General features: G+C 34.9%; 2 protein-coding genes across 3 annotated transcripts in view; both read left to right on the top strand.

Moving 5' to 3' along the window:
- Positions 1–16,248, top strand: part of Arp10 (Actin-related protein 10) — a 23,732-nt gene extending 7,484 nt beyond the window's left edge. For both annotated transcript variants that reach the window (XM_034979908.2, XM_069505715.1), the window contains 4 exons: positions 12–155; positions 350–558; positions 15,408–15,535; positions 15,821–16,248. In XM_034979908.2, coding sequence (XP_034835799.1) covers positions 12–155; positions 350–558; positions 15,408–15,535; positions 15,821–16,040 — 701 coding nt within the window. In that variant the 3' untranslated portion in view covers positions 16,041–16,248. The remainder of the gene's footprint in view (positions 1–11; positions 156–349; positions 559–15,407; positions 15,536–15,820) is intronic.
- On the top strand, positions 1,190–3,480 carry LOC138403813 (uncharacterized). Its single transcript, XM_069505718.1, has 2 exons — positions 1,190–1,715; positions 1,853–3,480. The coding sequence occupies exons 1-2, from the start codon at positions 1,710–1,712 to the stop codon at positions 2,330–2,332; spliced, it is 486 nt and encodes a 161-aa protein (XP_069361819.1). The 5' UTR covers positions 1,190–1,709; the 3' UTR covers positions 2,333–3,480.
- Positions 16,249–16,621: the final 373 nt, after the last annotated feature.

Here is a 16,621-nt window from a genome sequence, read left to right as displayed (position 1 = left end):
TCTGAGTGCAGTGGTGCACGGCTGTCCCGTGCTGCACGCCATGCAGAGCGCGCCGCTCGGCGCCCGCGCGGTGCACGCCCAGCTCGCCGACACGCTGGACGCGGACAACGGCCAGAGCTTGGAGCTGCCCGCTCACGTGCTGGAGGACATCACGGGTAACTCGAGATAAATGATATAGTAAATATGCTAAACTGAATTTATTTGTTCATTTCACGTGTTTGTACAGTCTGGCGCACACACCTATCCTTTTCACGCCGTGCGTATCCGAGACTCTTGCCGCAATATCAGTTCCGTTGACAGAGTGTACTGTGATATAAAAGCACGTAACACTTAATTTGGTACATTGCAGTGCGCGCCTGTTTCGTCCCGAGCCGCGCGCGGGCGCTCGCCCTGGCGGCGGACAGGGCGGCGCCCCCCGCCAGAGGCACCGTGTACACGCTGGCGGAGCGCACCGTGGCCGTGAGCGGCGCGGCGCGGGAGCTGTCCGCCGAGCCGCTGTTCGCGAGGGACAACGAGATGGCGTCGCTGCCTGACATCATACTGCAATGCATCATGAAGGTAAGTTTCTACCAGGATATGATAATATACCCTCAGTAGTGTAGAAAGTCGATTCTGGGCCACCCCGGGGGGTCCGCGAAAAAAAATTGTCCCGCCCACAAAAAAAGACCACCACCATTGGCTCTGGATGTTCGCCGTTTTTAGACCATTGGCTCAAACCTAACCTAACCTAACCTAACCTAACATATATCGATCGGGTCGTTAGCGGGAAACTAAAAGGGCAATTGGAATCTCCTACCACTCATCTAGTGAATGATTGCGTGCGAGGCTGTAGGTACCTGCTACCTACGCTAGCTCTAACAATGAGTACCGTACGCGTCAAAATAACTTCGGAATGTCCAAGGCGTCACTTTCTCATTTTTTCATCGGGGATACGTACCTGCTCCGGCGCCAGGGGGTTTTAACAATGCCCCCCGCCCCTTATCCCCTCACCCGTCGATCCATGCATTTCTACAATTTTGTCCTTAACCGACTTTAAAAAAGGAGGTATTTTTCTGTATGTATGACTGTATTTTCATAAAATGTTTAAATACGAGTTTATCATGTTATCACCATATTGGATGACTGATATTGTTTATAATGAATAAGTAAATTAGAATTTGATAGCAATGTATTTCGTAGAAACTTAACCCAAGCTTTTATGATAATGTGTTCTCTTGCAAAAATATGTGAGATGCTCTCTCGTGTCAGTTTAAAATATATTTATTATCTCATTAACAAAAAATTAACAAAATTCACGATCGATCGTGTCGTTGATTTTTTTAGTTAGTCCACTCAATCTGTTTTTATCGCCCATTAACTTTAGGTAGATGCAAAAACTGATATCGCATGCAGGTGTTTCAGAGCATGTACATTCGTGTTTGTTTCGAAGATTTATAATCCCATTAAGAAGGACTAACAAAAAATTAACCCAAGCTTTTATGATAATGTGTTCTCTTAGTAGATACAAAAAAATATGACACATGCAGCTGCATGAAAACATGTTGACTCTTGCCTAAAAAGATGTGTGTATAAAAACGCACCATTGTAATTTTGTGTCACAAGTTTACTCGGTGCCAGATCGTTAGGATCAAATATCAGTGCTATAAGTCTTAAATATAAATCACCCGTCTAGAGCGATTGTGTTGTGAATCTACATATTTCCATCCATCATGACGGTAAGTTTGCAATTTTAGCGGTAACTAGGATCTTTTATAAACTTTTATAAATTTAAGTAAATATTATAATTAGTTTTTGTAATTCTATTAGTTAAAGTATCACCTTAATCTTATGCACTATTACCTTTTTATTTCAGGACTCACAGGAAGAATTCACTTACAAGCATTACTACTATCCACTCAATGTGCCAGATGATCAAGATGCGAGTGATTCCACATTAAATAATAAAAAGACTGCTTCAAAAAGGAGCAAACCAACGGAGCAAAACAATATAGATGTATTTTTCGAAAAACCAAAGAAAAAGAGGAGAACTACTATTTCGTCATCGGTAGCTCAAGCGACTGATGGAGGTCTATCCTATATCTCATCCAATGATGGTGATGGTGTCAGTGCAAGTCATCTCATCAAAATAGATGTCTATGACATGAAGAATCTGGAAGGGGTTTTACCTATTGATTACTGGAAATATGCAGATTTACGATTAAAGTACTACGTGAAATCAGACGCTGATAAATTTTATCACAGCACGCGAGATATTATTTACAACATAACAAAGCAGATCGCAGGAAGACATGATTGTAAAAAATATTTTATCGACAGAGATAACAAGCAATAACTACTAATACTAGTACTTATAAAGTATGGTTTAGCTAGCTTAGGATCATAATGATCGGTGCATACACATGCGTTTTTTCTGATAACTGCCTAAGCCGAGTCCCCCCACTCTTCGCCGATACAACAAAGTATAAAAGTGTTTTGCTTCGAAATACGAACTTCATATTTCATTACACTATGTCCAACTACACGATGTCGCCTCAACTTTGTGAACTGAACGAGACCATTTATGACGAAGAAATGGTTACAATATGTGAAGAAGTAGAAAATACAGTAAATTTGGAAGAGATAGAAGATGAAAATTGGTATTCGCAATTAGATAGAAGTCCATCACCATCACCAAGTCTCTACAGCCCTGTTGACTTCGTTGGGAAGGAAGATGCACTATTTGGGATACGAGGCCCCGCAACAGATGATGAAGAAACTATGCAAGATTCGCTCCATTCGCTCTCATCACAGTGTACACTTAAGTTATAGTTATGGGTACTTTAAGATTCATTTTTAATAAAAATGTTATGTAAGATTTTCATGCAAATAAAACTATAATTTTTCAAACCATTCTTTTTTATTTCATTTCTCTAAAAATAAAGTCTTAAACATATATTGTAACAGTTGATCATTATACAAAGTATTATCTGAAAATACATTAAGAAATTGTGACATTGAGATGTCGTTATATTTAAAATATATATAAACTAAACAATACATTCCACAAAATGAGCTGAAATAGTTTTGCAGTACTTTGTTGTTATGAATCCACTTCTTACAGTTGGTTTTTAGAAACATTTCATGATAATCCATTGGTTTTCGACCAAACGAGTCAAAATATTCACCGACACCATTAGTACCCACGTATATCGCTACCCAGTGAGATCCAGGTTTTGTATCGGGGTCTAAATTGGATATTAAATAAGCTGGTGGTGTTAAATATATCGGTATCTTATTAGCTGCAAATACATTGAAGTGAATATTTGCATCAATTTTTTTTAAATAGTTTTCTATCTCTTTGGTATCCATTGAAACTTTAATTATAAATAAATTAAAATGTAAAATAATCTTCTTTACTGAATGGATGGTTAAGAAATGACTTAAAAAGTAAATATCTCCATTTATATTAATTCTTAACTGTTGTAGTCTAAACTAACGTCTCGATTTTTATTAATTTCAATTACGTTATCAAACTCTGCGTATACTATGCAATTAACAGTTGTGGTTAGAGCTTTTTCGAATCGAACTTCAAATCTTACACTACCCCGTTTAATAAGGTTCCAGTGGGAGTTTGAATTAGCAGATAAATCAGGAGTTAAATCAAACGCAAACAGACAATATCCATTTTATACTCTTCCTTAGAGACATCATTTCCATCATTCAAAAAATGAATTCCTGTTCCCGAGAATAAAGTATGGTATGCACTCGTGAACATATCATTATCAAAAGACGGTGTTAATGTTTTTGATGGTATCGATTGGCCATCAACATATAAACCGAACAGATTAAGTCCGTGATTACCAAAATTAAAAGGATTTGTATTTAGAGTTCCATTGAAAGCAGAGTTTCCCACGAAACCAACAATACATCTTTTGGGAATTTGTCCTAAAAATACATTATCAAGCATTTTTCCTTGGATTCCTGAGGGTATCGTTAACACTTTAACTTCGGCACGGGTGACAGGATATTTAGCGGTTGTAGTAGCTAATACTTTCTCATGTGCAATTAATACACTCGGATTGATCCGAACTTTACGCATTATAAGGCTAGCACTAGATATATGCACTTTGAATTTACCATCTGCAGAGGAACACATAAGATTGAAAGTATCTTTAGAACGTACTAGTTTTAGACGCATTTCAACACCGTTGATTAAAAACTTATCTTGATTAAAAATATCAGCGTGTATGTGTCCAATCATTTCAATAGTTTTACTTTCCTTTGCTAATTCTTCTCTTTTTGCGTATCCCTGATTTGAAGCATCACATGAATCCATTTTCGAGGTGGTATCTTTATACCATAGACCACAAGTGAGATGAGATTTCTTGGCAGCTGTACCATAATTAAGCAATGTCTCGATGTAGGCTCGATACCCATAAGTGTTGTTTGGAGGTGATACGAGCTTTTGATTTAAATATATGTCAACCTGACTAAAAAGTGAGTGTAACCAATTGTTAACTGGAGCAACATTAGCCGTCTCCGCAATGTTAGTTGCATCAGTATTCTGAACTTTAGCTTTTATGTGAAGTAGGGTATGAGATAAATCAATGTAATCATCTCCATTTCCTGGTACTAAGAACTCAATGGGTCCATCATCGGTCAATGATGAAATGGGGTTGTAATGAATCCACTGACCCCCCTCAATACTTGTTTGAGTCGATGGTAGAGCAAACAAATCCAACTCAGATTTTACGCATTCACAGGAGTTATGATGTAAAAATGACATTTTTTAAAATTTTAACTTTTATGAAAAATATCCTGAATATTACTCTGTTTAATTTTCTCAGTACCTTTCCGTTTGAGAGTTTTTTTAGAAGTGGTACGTTTCCTCTTTTGTCGCCTAATTTTATAGCCTGATCCTCTCATTATTGAATCAATTTTTTTATCAGCTTTTTGTTTTAGATTCGAAGTTGCTGTTTTTAAACGTGATCTGATAGATTCATCCATTGGCTGCACATTTAACATATCGGACAATAGGCCCACACCAGCATTTAAAGCTTCTTTACCCACAACTTTAGCGCCATTTTTCAAAAGTGGAAGAACAGATCTAAATAATCCACCCAAAAAACTGCCAATACCATGACCTCGCTGATAAGGTGCTCCCTTATAAATTGCACCTACGCCTGTACCAGCTTGATGAGAATAATAATGTAAATATGGGCACGGCATTTTACATGCACGTTCACTTGATTCTCTTAAAATGTAGTTTAATACACGTTGTCCCAAACTGGAATGGTACTTTCCGACCTGTACTCGTTCTTATATCTATTTCTATTACATCGAACTCTCTGCGCATGACAGGTACGTAATGAGGTGGTGAAAAAATATGCATTTTGTTTGCCCCGTATATATAGACTGTAGGATCTAGTGGTACGATTCTGAGAAGAGGGGCCATCACATCTCCAACAATTTGTGGTTCTATTATATCACAATAAATGAACAATTGAGATGGCAATCCTAATTTTAAATTATAAGGATATGTTCCAGTTTTATGCTGAATTAGATTCGTATTTGGTTCAAAACCCAGTTGTAAACATAACTTGGTTGATAACTTAAGTACATCAATTAAGTTATCCTCACATAATATTGATACTTTATTATTTATTTCATCATAATTAAACATTATTTCAACATCAGTATTTTTATTTAATTCAGCTACAATATGAGCAATGCAGTCATAGTTCATGGCAGGAATACGGTTTCTATAGTGTACTAATGATTTAATATCGTCCTCGGGTATCATAATCCATTTTGATGTAAAAATAACATTTTCATTTTCTCGAACCGTATACATAGTGCAAGGATATTGAATTTCAACAACTCCAACGTACCATTCTCCTTCCAAAATAAGCGCTTTTGGTAATTTTGTTGAGAACATGGTCGTTGTGTTTTCCGGGAAGTATTCCATTGAACTATTACTAAGCAAAGTTAAATAAAAATTTTCTTCCATCATCCTATCTGATTAAGACTGGATTCTAAAATCCAACTGTTAAATTTATCAGGATAACCTTTCCACTTGACAAGTAATTGTTTTCTGTTACCTGAGTAGCGAGAGCGTACTATTTTATCAATTTTATATCGAGTGGTGGGGTTATATGTAATTTTTTGCAATTCATCCTCGTAAAACGTTCCTACAATGGACTCATCTTGAAGATCTTTGAGGGTATAGACAACCTTAGACATGCTTTTTTTTATGCCGGATATAATAAATATTTCATCACTCCAATTTGTTTCATACCCTTTTTGAAAAATGTGTTTATATTTTGTTATCCTTACATAATCACCAATTGAAAACTTAGTTTGCTGTCTAACACTTATTTTATTGTTGAGATTTCCATATAAATTGTTCCAAACTTTCATGATGTTATTAAAGTTAACTTCAAATGGACACATTTTGATGCTCGAATGAAAGCTATGGTTATAGGAATAGAGTAAATCTTGTAAAACGTTAATATAAGTATAGGTATTTTTATGTGTAAAATAACGCCACATTTTAGTTTTTAATGTCCTTTGAAATCTCTCAACTATACTAGCTTTAATATCTGGGTTGTTGGTTGTGTAATAATTAATATTTTTACTTTTAAAGTATTGTCTAACATCTTTTGATACAAATTCAGTTCCTTTATCAGATTGTAAGTGGGTGGGAGTTGCTTTAGCTTCAGTAAATATGCTTTCAAATGCCCGTTTTATACTTTCTGAATTCTTCTTTTTAAGTGCTCTAGCGAAAGCGTATTTACTAAAAACATCAATAACACACAGAATATAATTAAAACCTTCATTATATTGAGAATAAGTACGCATATCACTTAAATCTGCTTGCCAAAGTTCATTAAAGTTAGATAATATGTATTTGTTTCTTGGGAATTTTCGATGCACAGGCTTGTGTAACGTATAAGTTTCCTGGGCTTGCAACCACTCTTTAACTTGTTTCCTATCCATTTTACCTTTTAATGCTCTGGCTAATTTATCTATGCTACTGTAACCAGCTGGGTTCGAAACATCATAATAGATGTCTTTAATGTCTAGTATGGATTCCATCTTTCCCAAATGTCGTGTTTCTTTCTTAATGCGTATGATGTTAAAGTTTCACGACTCTTTTCATCATCTGAGGAACTATGTCTTCTAAATTTTAGCGATTTATCATTAATTTTTTCAAAAGCTTGAGAATTACCGATACAAGCCGATGGAACTCCAATATTTTTTAGAGTTTCAATAAATTTCCCCCATCCAGCAGGTTTGGGGCGTTTTAATGGTCTTAGTGTGTAATTCACTAGATCAACTATATTACTGCCATCTACAATCTCATTATCTATGACTATTAATCCATCATTTTTCCAGTTAATTTTGTCTTTATTGTTTAGGAGAGTGTTCAACAATATATCACCTTTTTTTCTATACGTTTTTGGTATGAGTTTGCTTATATAAGTGGTGGTATATAAAATATTAATTGATGAATCACGTACGTGCTTATCATCCTCAGAGTCCTCATTAACTGCGAAATCATTATCTTTACTTTCCTTTTTAAGGAAGTCAGTACAATGTTTTTGTCCATCCTCTACTGTCACCGGTAGTATTAATGGTTTCCTCTCTTCCCCGGTAAAATGGAGATATCTTTGCAAAATTTGCATATATAACAACCATTTTTCACGGTCATCCATTTTATTTTTTAATATATTTTTCATTTCTTTGTCTAATCGGGATAAAGAATCTTCATGTATAGTATCTCTTGATTTCAAGCGTTCAATAGCCTCTGGTTCAATAAGAATCATTTTCTTTGTGTACTCCATTTTTTATACTAAATTGAACAATCCATTCAAAACAGCCCCCAATATAATCGGTAGAAATGCTCCTCCTTGCTGAATGATAATGCGTTTTCTTAATTTACCTTTTCCTTTCTTAATTAATTTTCTTAATATAGTTTTGTGTTTTTTCAGCTTAGACTTCTCACTATCCTTCAAGGGTACTTTACCATTTAATATATTAAAAATGCACTCACTAATGCAATCAATTTCTTCGTCCTTGCAAACTTTTAATAAGGCTGTACGAAATTTAGGTTTAAGTGTGAGTAAAGCCTTTAATAAATCTTTATGAGTTTTCACACGTCCAAACATTATAATTACTATTATCAATGAATTTTAATATTTAAATCACATTTGTAGAAAAAAAGCAATTTAGTTTTACGATACTTATGATGGGTTTTCTTGCTTCTTTATACTTTGGGGTATTGTCCTTAAAAATTTCTTTGATATATTCACATACACAATTAATTTCCTCCTTTTTAAGAGAACGAAGTAAAATTTTACGATATTTTGGTTTAAATGTTTGTAATGCACTCAGCTTTTTATATCTGACGTTGTGTTACCTTCAACCATTATTTGTTACTAACAAGAATCGGGTGATGCTCACCATATTTAAACCCCTTTTTGGGGACATATACTACACATTCATTAGTAACGGGGTCTATTTTGCTTTTAAAACGACATGAATCACTTGTATTTTGTTTCAAGTCAATCATTAAATAACCAAAAGGTTCATTAGTAGCATCTTTATAGGCTTCCTCAATAAATTTTGCATTGTCTGGAAACACTTGACGAGCTAAATGACGAATCTGTGTACGGTCTCGTGGATTTTTGAAGTAAATAATGTAACTTGTGTTCAGTGAAATATCTCGTTGTCCTCTACCTTGATGAAATAGATTTTGTGTAATGTAAAATACACTTAAATTTCGGTGATGGCTACCTTTAGTAAAAATATCGACAACGCGACCATCTGACTCTCTCATAAGATCATCAATTATAACTAACCGAGGATGTTTTCCATCAAACATGCTCATTTCAGGAATTCCCTGGATATATGTCACATTTTCTAGATTATAAAGAGGTTGCATTTCATCATAGCACCATAAAATTTGGTCAAACCGTATGTTACATAAATCATTACAGTGCTTCAGGAAATTTGTAACAAAATTTGATTTACCACAGCCACTTGGGCCTGCTACTATAGCAGTAAATGGATGGAGAAAATGAAACATCGTAAATAAATGCGTGTGACTTTAATTAAGGCAGATAAGGAAATGAATAAAAAAATAACATATTATTTCTTTTAAGGATCAATTAAAACAATTTTATTTTCCTTTGAATATTATTATCTTAAATATAATAATATTATCTTAGCTCTACTTACTATGTCGAACTATTGCTAAAATTAATCTTAAATATATTTTCTTAGTTCTATTTATTAACTATACATTTTTATAATTATAACTAGTTATACATTTCAATACGTATCTACATATTATATACGTAGAAGTTCTTTTGCTAAAGAAAACGTGTTCTACACACAAAAATAGCATCGATAAACCTCACTGTTCATTATTATTTAATGTATTTATTTTGTAATGCCCCCAAGCTAAAGTGTCAGTGGAGTTGTTGATTAAAAACCGTTTTGTGTCTGAATGTGATAACGATATTTTATTATTTTTTTGGGTGAAAACAACATGCTTTATAGATCTAAATCTATACATTTCACATATTTCATTTTTTTGCTCAAATAAGACTGTTTTGTAATTCTCCATTTTAAATTTTTTTGTTACTGATTTGTTTACTCCTTTTGCTCTAGCAATGAATTTTTTTTGTGTATTAAAAGCGTATACTTTTGATCTCAATCCAACAAATTCTGTCAAAATCACACCATTGTTTTCATCTTTAAAAAGACCAATTTTCTTTTTATTTATTCGGGGGAAATCAAATGCATTATCAGGGGGATAATCTGAAGTATCAAAGTATTTATTTAAATCAGGTTTAATATCCTCATAAAAATTATCAGTGAAAATGTGATAAATGAAGCTGTCAGTATCAGTATATAACATTTTACAATTTGGACCATATTTGTTTTTCATATATTTGTAATGAAAATCATACATAAGCGTTTTGGAAATATCCAAAATACATAAACCTAAATAGATGGGTTTGTCATATAACACTTTAGTTTTTTTAAGTTGAATTGCAACAAAACTTTCAGAGAATATTGAAAGACTATGAAATTCAGGTCTCGCGATAAGTTTCTGTGCACCAGCGACTTTTCCTTTATCTTCCCAATGTGTACATAATTTAACATCTACTCGTTTTTCAACATTTTCCATTGTTTTCCCGAAAATGGAATTATTCATTAACTTATAGAAATCTTTTTCAAAATCAGAATGTGCAGATGTACGTAACTGGGTATTCAAATCAATATATTTTTGTAACCAAGGGCTTTGATTGAATTTTAAAATCCGATGGACTTTCCCTAGCTTTAAGCCCATTTCTAAACATTGTTTTAAATTTCTATAATGAATAACATACTTAGTTTTATGAAATAGGTTCGGCACTAATTTCAAATTTTTACTCCCTCCTACGAGTATATTCTCTGGACATAGTGGAAAATCGGTATGTAAGTCGTGTAAAATTTGTGGATATTCTAAATCTACTTCAAGAATATAGCCTACGTCAGAATCAATTGGTACATTAAAATTAGTGTCACAATTTACCCATTCAAAACCACCTGTAGGAAGGTATTGAGACATAGCCCATCCATATAAATTATTCGCGTCTAAGTACATGAGATAAGATGATTGAATTTTCTCATCAAAATTCTCCATAAACTTATTATTTGCTTGCGCATAACGGTTACTGCATTGCGAAACACCGCCACGTATACCTGATTTTATGAATGCAATTTTATCGTAATCTGTAAGCAGATCCAACGTTACTTGTGTATACTTTAACATTGCGTCCCAACTAAGACCTGGCGCTGTATAATATTGAGCAGGATCTAAATCGTAAGTTTTAATACATACGTTTCTAAAGTTTTCAAAAATATCCGTTAAAAGGAGAACATCTGTTTTGAGATATAAATCAGAGTAATCACTCATATTACGACATTTAAAATGATTCCAGACATCACTGGCATGTTTATAATCCTCATTTGAAATAGAACTGTTTGTAAGTGTGTTGAAAAAATTATCTTGAGTGGGGAGTGATGTCAACTTTAAGGATTCAAATGATGACATATACTCATATGGATACACACCTTTGCGTTTTAAATAAAGAAGATCCTTTTCATTCTGAAAATTTCTGCGCAATTCAATGAATTCATCATCATTCAAATTATTTGTTAAGGATTCTAAACTATACGATAAAAATTTAAAAGAATCAATAAATCTCAATTCAATTTGGTTTTCATCGATTTTTAACATTTTTGAAAACGAAATGTATCGTTCCTTATTTTGAGGTATGACCTTTACCACCCCTTCTGAAAAGTTTAACGCGTGTACAATGAAATGAGCATCATAGTTACTAAGGTTATGCAGAATTACAGGGATAAATCGAGGCGTGACAAATTTTTTGCTGCAACTTTTATGGCAGACACCTGTGAAAACGCCAGTGTACTTATTATAATCTATTTTATAAGCTGAATCTAGTTTTTTATTACATATATAGCATATAGTTGCTCTATTTATTTTTTCATTAATATCCTCTGAGAGGGGAAGTGGATTGATTTCAATTAAATATTCGTTATAAATGCGGTTGACGTCGTCATTTAGGTGTTCCATAAAACTTTTGAACAGTCACTACCCGTATACGTTTTGTATTTAGATAGACTATCATTGAATGTGCATTTGATATAGTACCCAAAACTATATACTTCATGCTTTTGAAAATTTGTTGTATATGAGGTAGATGGATCATTATCACATCCTTGTATAGGATTTAAAAATGCTTCAAAATCTGCATATACAACAAAGGGTAATTTTAACTTCCTCTCGTGTTTATGGAATGTTAGTTTAGCTTTGTTAATGCCTGGTAAATCTGTTCGAACATGATTACAATCGAACTCCTGGTGAGATTTTAATTTACACTCTGTTTGAAAATAAAGCAAGCAACCGTCGCAAATATAGTTCGCGTGTTGATGTCCATTTAATTGGCAACTAACTAGTCGGGATAGGTTTTTTATATAACAATAATGACCGGTAGAACTATTATTTATGTGAAGTAAATTTACGTGTTTTTGTTTCGGCATTTTGTGAAATAGAGTGGACCAATGACCTTTGTGGAATTACTTTTAGTATCACGTTCAAGTCCAAAAACATTAATACTAATATTATTTAAGCGCTCAAATTTATATATATCTTTCAACTTTACCGGAAATGGAATATCTTTAAAACTTAAAGAGTTTTGTTTAGATGCATATGAACTCACTCTGTCTACATGATTGTTAACTGGATACAATGCGGAAAGCACAGCCCATTGAAAACATTGATAGTCATTATTTTTTACATTAATTACAGCATGCTTATGTTTTATATCTAAGGGTAGATCTATATATGAAGATCCTCGTAACGGGTTAAATTTATTTATGTTTAAATCAATGTAATTAATTTTTTTTAGACTCCAACCACTATCTTTCTTTTCAAAATTACAAACTTTATTTGAAATTTCATCATGCAAATCTGAATAAATTTTATTGATTTCTTGCTCTAAACATAGAATATAATTAATGGTTTGAAAATCAAAAGAATTCTCTAAATTTTTTGTTGTTTGAATAAATTCCCCACTTAAAATGCAATTTACTTTAATTGCCTTATATTCCTTAATAGCTTATCAAGCAACTCATAAATAATATTTTTAATTGAGTTTAGGAAATATTCAGGTGTTTCGAATTCTGAATTAGACGACGTATTCTCATTGGAAATCCTGTATGTTACTATTCTTCGACCGAAAGCGTTTTCTATTATTTGCACATTAGCTAAGTTTTGAATGGAGCTATTAAGAAGTACATTATTTATATGTTTCTTGCTTTTAAGGTGGCTGGTATAGTATTTTTGATTAACATTTGTTTTACAATAAGGACACTCGACACTGTGATTGTTTGCGGGACTTACAAATGAGGTAGATCCTCCCTCCGTTGATGTTGATGTCGTCAATAGCCCCGTAGAAGTAGAAGGTTCTTGAGAACATGGTCGCTTACTCGAAGACTGTGTGAGCACAGTAGCCTTTCTTTTTACTCCGGCTCCAGTTTGCCCCGAACTAAAAAATAAAAATACAATAGTTAAAAATATGTTCTGAAAAATACACCTTACAATTATCTTTATTGGAATATAATTTACCATTTGAAGCACACATATTACAATATGCTATCATAGGAAACACCCCATCAATTTCATCACAAACAGGGGATGTCATGGAGACAGAATGACCACTACATGGAGTATAAAACGGTTTAATATCTGGGTCCTCTAACATCCATCTAGGGAGTCTATTAGATATATACCACAACCGGATGTTTCTATGAAACTTATTTAGCACAAATGATTTAGTAAATACACTTATTTCATCACTGGAAAAAGCTTCCATGGTTATTATTTTTCTATCACAACTTGTCTCTGAATGGACGTTACTAGAGCTAAGCCCGGATATTTATACACAAAAAACCCCCTCTCTGTCAGCAATGTGTTTAAACAAGTTTGAACTTCAGGGTCGAGGATGGCGGCATTACATTAATAATTTATAGTCGCACACCTAATATTCGATGAAATTTTTGAAATACAATAGATTAAAATAAAAACTGCTCGCGGAAAAAAATTAAAAAATACTCACGAATAAACTTGATCTCGTTCGGTTTCCATACATAGGTCAACTAACATCGTGTTCAATTCGACTTCTTCACAAATTGCAACCATTTCTTCATCGTAGACCGAGTTGTTCAGCTCACACAGTTGAGACAACATCGTTGTAGGTAGTAAGAAGGAATATGGCGCGACTGCTTTAGAACAGGACTCTTTTATAATTTGTTTCAAATTTGTTCAAAGACAAATGGTAGGGAAAGTACACATTATTTAAAAAATATATTTCCGTAAAGTGTCACTCACGGGTTACTGGCTTTTGTTGTGTATTCACAGCGGGTAAGGATCGCATTGTGTCTGGAAGACCAACCTTTCAATTGTTATATTCTTATCTTAGGGTTCTGTAACTCAAATAGAAAAAGGAACCCTCGATCGTGAATTTTGTTAATTTTTTGTTAATGAGATAATAAATATATTTTAAACTGACACGAGAGAGCATCTCACATATTTTTGCAAGAGAACACATTATCATAAAAGCTTGGGTTAATTTTTTGTTAGTCCTTCTTAATGGGATTATAAATCTTCGAAACAAACACGAATGTACATGCTCTGAAACACCTGCATGCGATATCAGTTTTTGCATCTACCTAAAGTTAATGGGCGATAAAACAGATTGAGTGGACTAACTAAAAAAATCAACGACACGATCGATCGTGAATTTTGTTAATTTTTTGTTAATGAGATAATAAATATATTTTAAACTGACACGAGAGAGCATCTCACATATTTTTGCAAGAGAACACATTATCATAAAAGCTTGGGTTAAGTTTCTACGAAATGCATTGCTATCAAATTCTAATTTACTTATTCATTATAAACAATATCAGTCATCCAATATGGTGATAACATGATAAACTCGTATTTAAACATTTTATGAAAATACAGTCATACATACAGAAAAATACCTCCTTTTTTAAAGTCGGTTAAGGACAAAATTGTAGAAATGCATGGATCGACGGGTGAGGGGATAAGGGGCGGGGGGCATTGTTAAAACCCCCTGGCGCCGGAGCAGGTACGTATCCCCGATGAAAAAATGAGAAAGTGACGCCTTGGACATTCCGAAGTTATTTTGACGCGTACGGTACTCATTGTTAGAGCTAGCGTAGGTAGCAGGTACCTACAGCCTCGCACGCAATCATTCACTAGATGAGTGGTAGGAGATTCCAATTGCCCTTTTAGTTTCCCGCTAACGACCCGATCGATATATGTTAGGTTAGGTTAGGTTAGGTTAGGTTTGAGCCAATGGTCTAAAAACGGCGAACATCCAGAGCCAATGGTGGTGGTCTTTTTTTGTGGGCGGGACAATTTTTTTTCGCGGACCCCCCGGGGTGGCCCAGAATCGACTTTCTACACTACTACCCTCCTGTGTTGTACTAGAAGTCAAGTAAGTTGCGAAAGTATCCAGTTAGCAAGGAACATAAATAAAGTCTTCCCACTTCCTCTGGTGGTGCTTACAGATTTCAACATAGTAATTGTAAATATTCAAGGGGCCAATCAATAAACTGAAAATCTGGCAACAGTACACATTATCATTCTTAGATAGTTTTGGAATTGTTTGCTTTTAGTTTACTAAAGAATGATCGTCAAAAGTTTCAGCAACTAGCAAGATGGCCACGGATCCCACCTTGTGAGAGTTGTTACATATTGTGTAAGGTTGCCTATGGAAGTAGCACTGCTCTATAGTAATAACTGGTGTGTCCGGCAGAGCCCCATCGACGCGCGGCGCGCGCTGGCGGAGAACATCCTGGTGTGCGGCGGCGGCGCCTGCCTGCCGGGGCTGCGTGCGCGGCTCGCGCAGGAGCTGCGGCACCTGGTTACTGAGCACCCCTACAGGTCAGTGGCTACGTGTATAATTCCTAGTGTAAAAATCTAAAAATTGTAAATATATTTATTTGACGTAAGACAAGTGTATCTTATGCTATGTGTGACTCTACCACTACCGTTAGGAAAGCAAAAAGAACAAGAAACTCAGCAGTTACACATTTCTTATGGTTTAATAGCTGCAGCTTTGCTTGGGCCCATTTCAAGTCGTCGTCCATAAGTTGCGTCCGGTGTATCCGTTCGCAGTCCAAAGCGGCAGCTTGTATAAGCACACTAGTGTGATGTTGTTTGTGGCAGTGAGCGCATCTGCGTGTCGGAGTTCAAGTTCCACACTGCGCCCGCGCCGCTCAACGCCGTGGCGTGGGCGGGCGGCGCGCTGGGCGGCGCGGCCGACGGCGGCGCGCGCGCGCTGCCCCGCGACGCGTACCTGCGCGCGCCGCGCCTGCGCGACTGGCCCTGTCTGCTGCACACCACGCCGCCGCACCACCACCACTGGCGAGACGCGAGGGACGCCTAGCTACATACCACGCTGCTGCAGCGCGGTGGACGGAACCGTCTCAATAGCTCGGGCGAATTTAAACTCTAACCCTTCTAAGCACAAGCTTTACTTTATGTTTGAGAGGAAGAGAAATATTAACCATCTATAGAAAATTTCTTGTTTTGTCTTTGTTGCTAAAAATAATGTAAACCTTTTTATTCTAAGTAATTAAATTATAAATACAACTTATCTGTGTTTTAATACGTTAATACTTAATATATTATTTTAGTTCGAATAATTATTTTAAACACTAATAAGCTGAATGGGTACACGTACGATTTTATTGGAATTTGGAAATTCGAAGCAGATTTCAAACAAACTTCGTAGTAACTCATCCACATAGGAGGTATAATAATTCTTACTAAAATTTCTTTGTAGTAAATTACAATGAAGCTAAATAATTTACTGCCGCATTTATATAGTTCCTACTTCTTGTTTCAAATCGGATCAGGGAGCATCAATAACCGGACTATATAACAAAAGCTTAAATAAAATTTTAATAATCTAATTCTATAATCTTTGGTTGGACAACGGCATTTTTTTTTGCGTTTGTCATTGTC

Source organism: Maniola hyperantus, chromosome 21 (genome assembly GCF_902806685.2).
Source record: "Maniola hyperantus chromosome 21, iAphHyp1.2, whole genome shotgun sequence".
Taxonomy (NCBI): domain Eukaryota; kingdom Metazoa; phylum Arthropoda; class Insecta; order Lepidoptera; family Nymphalidae; genus Maniola; species Maniola hyperantus.
This window is presented reverse-complemented; position numbering and strand designations above follow the sequence as displayed.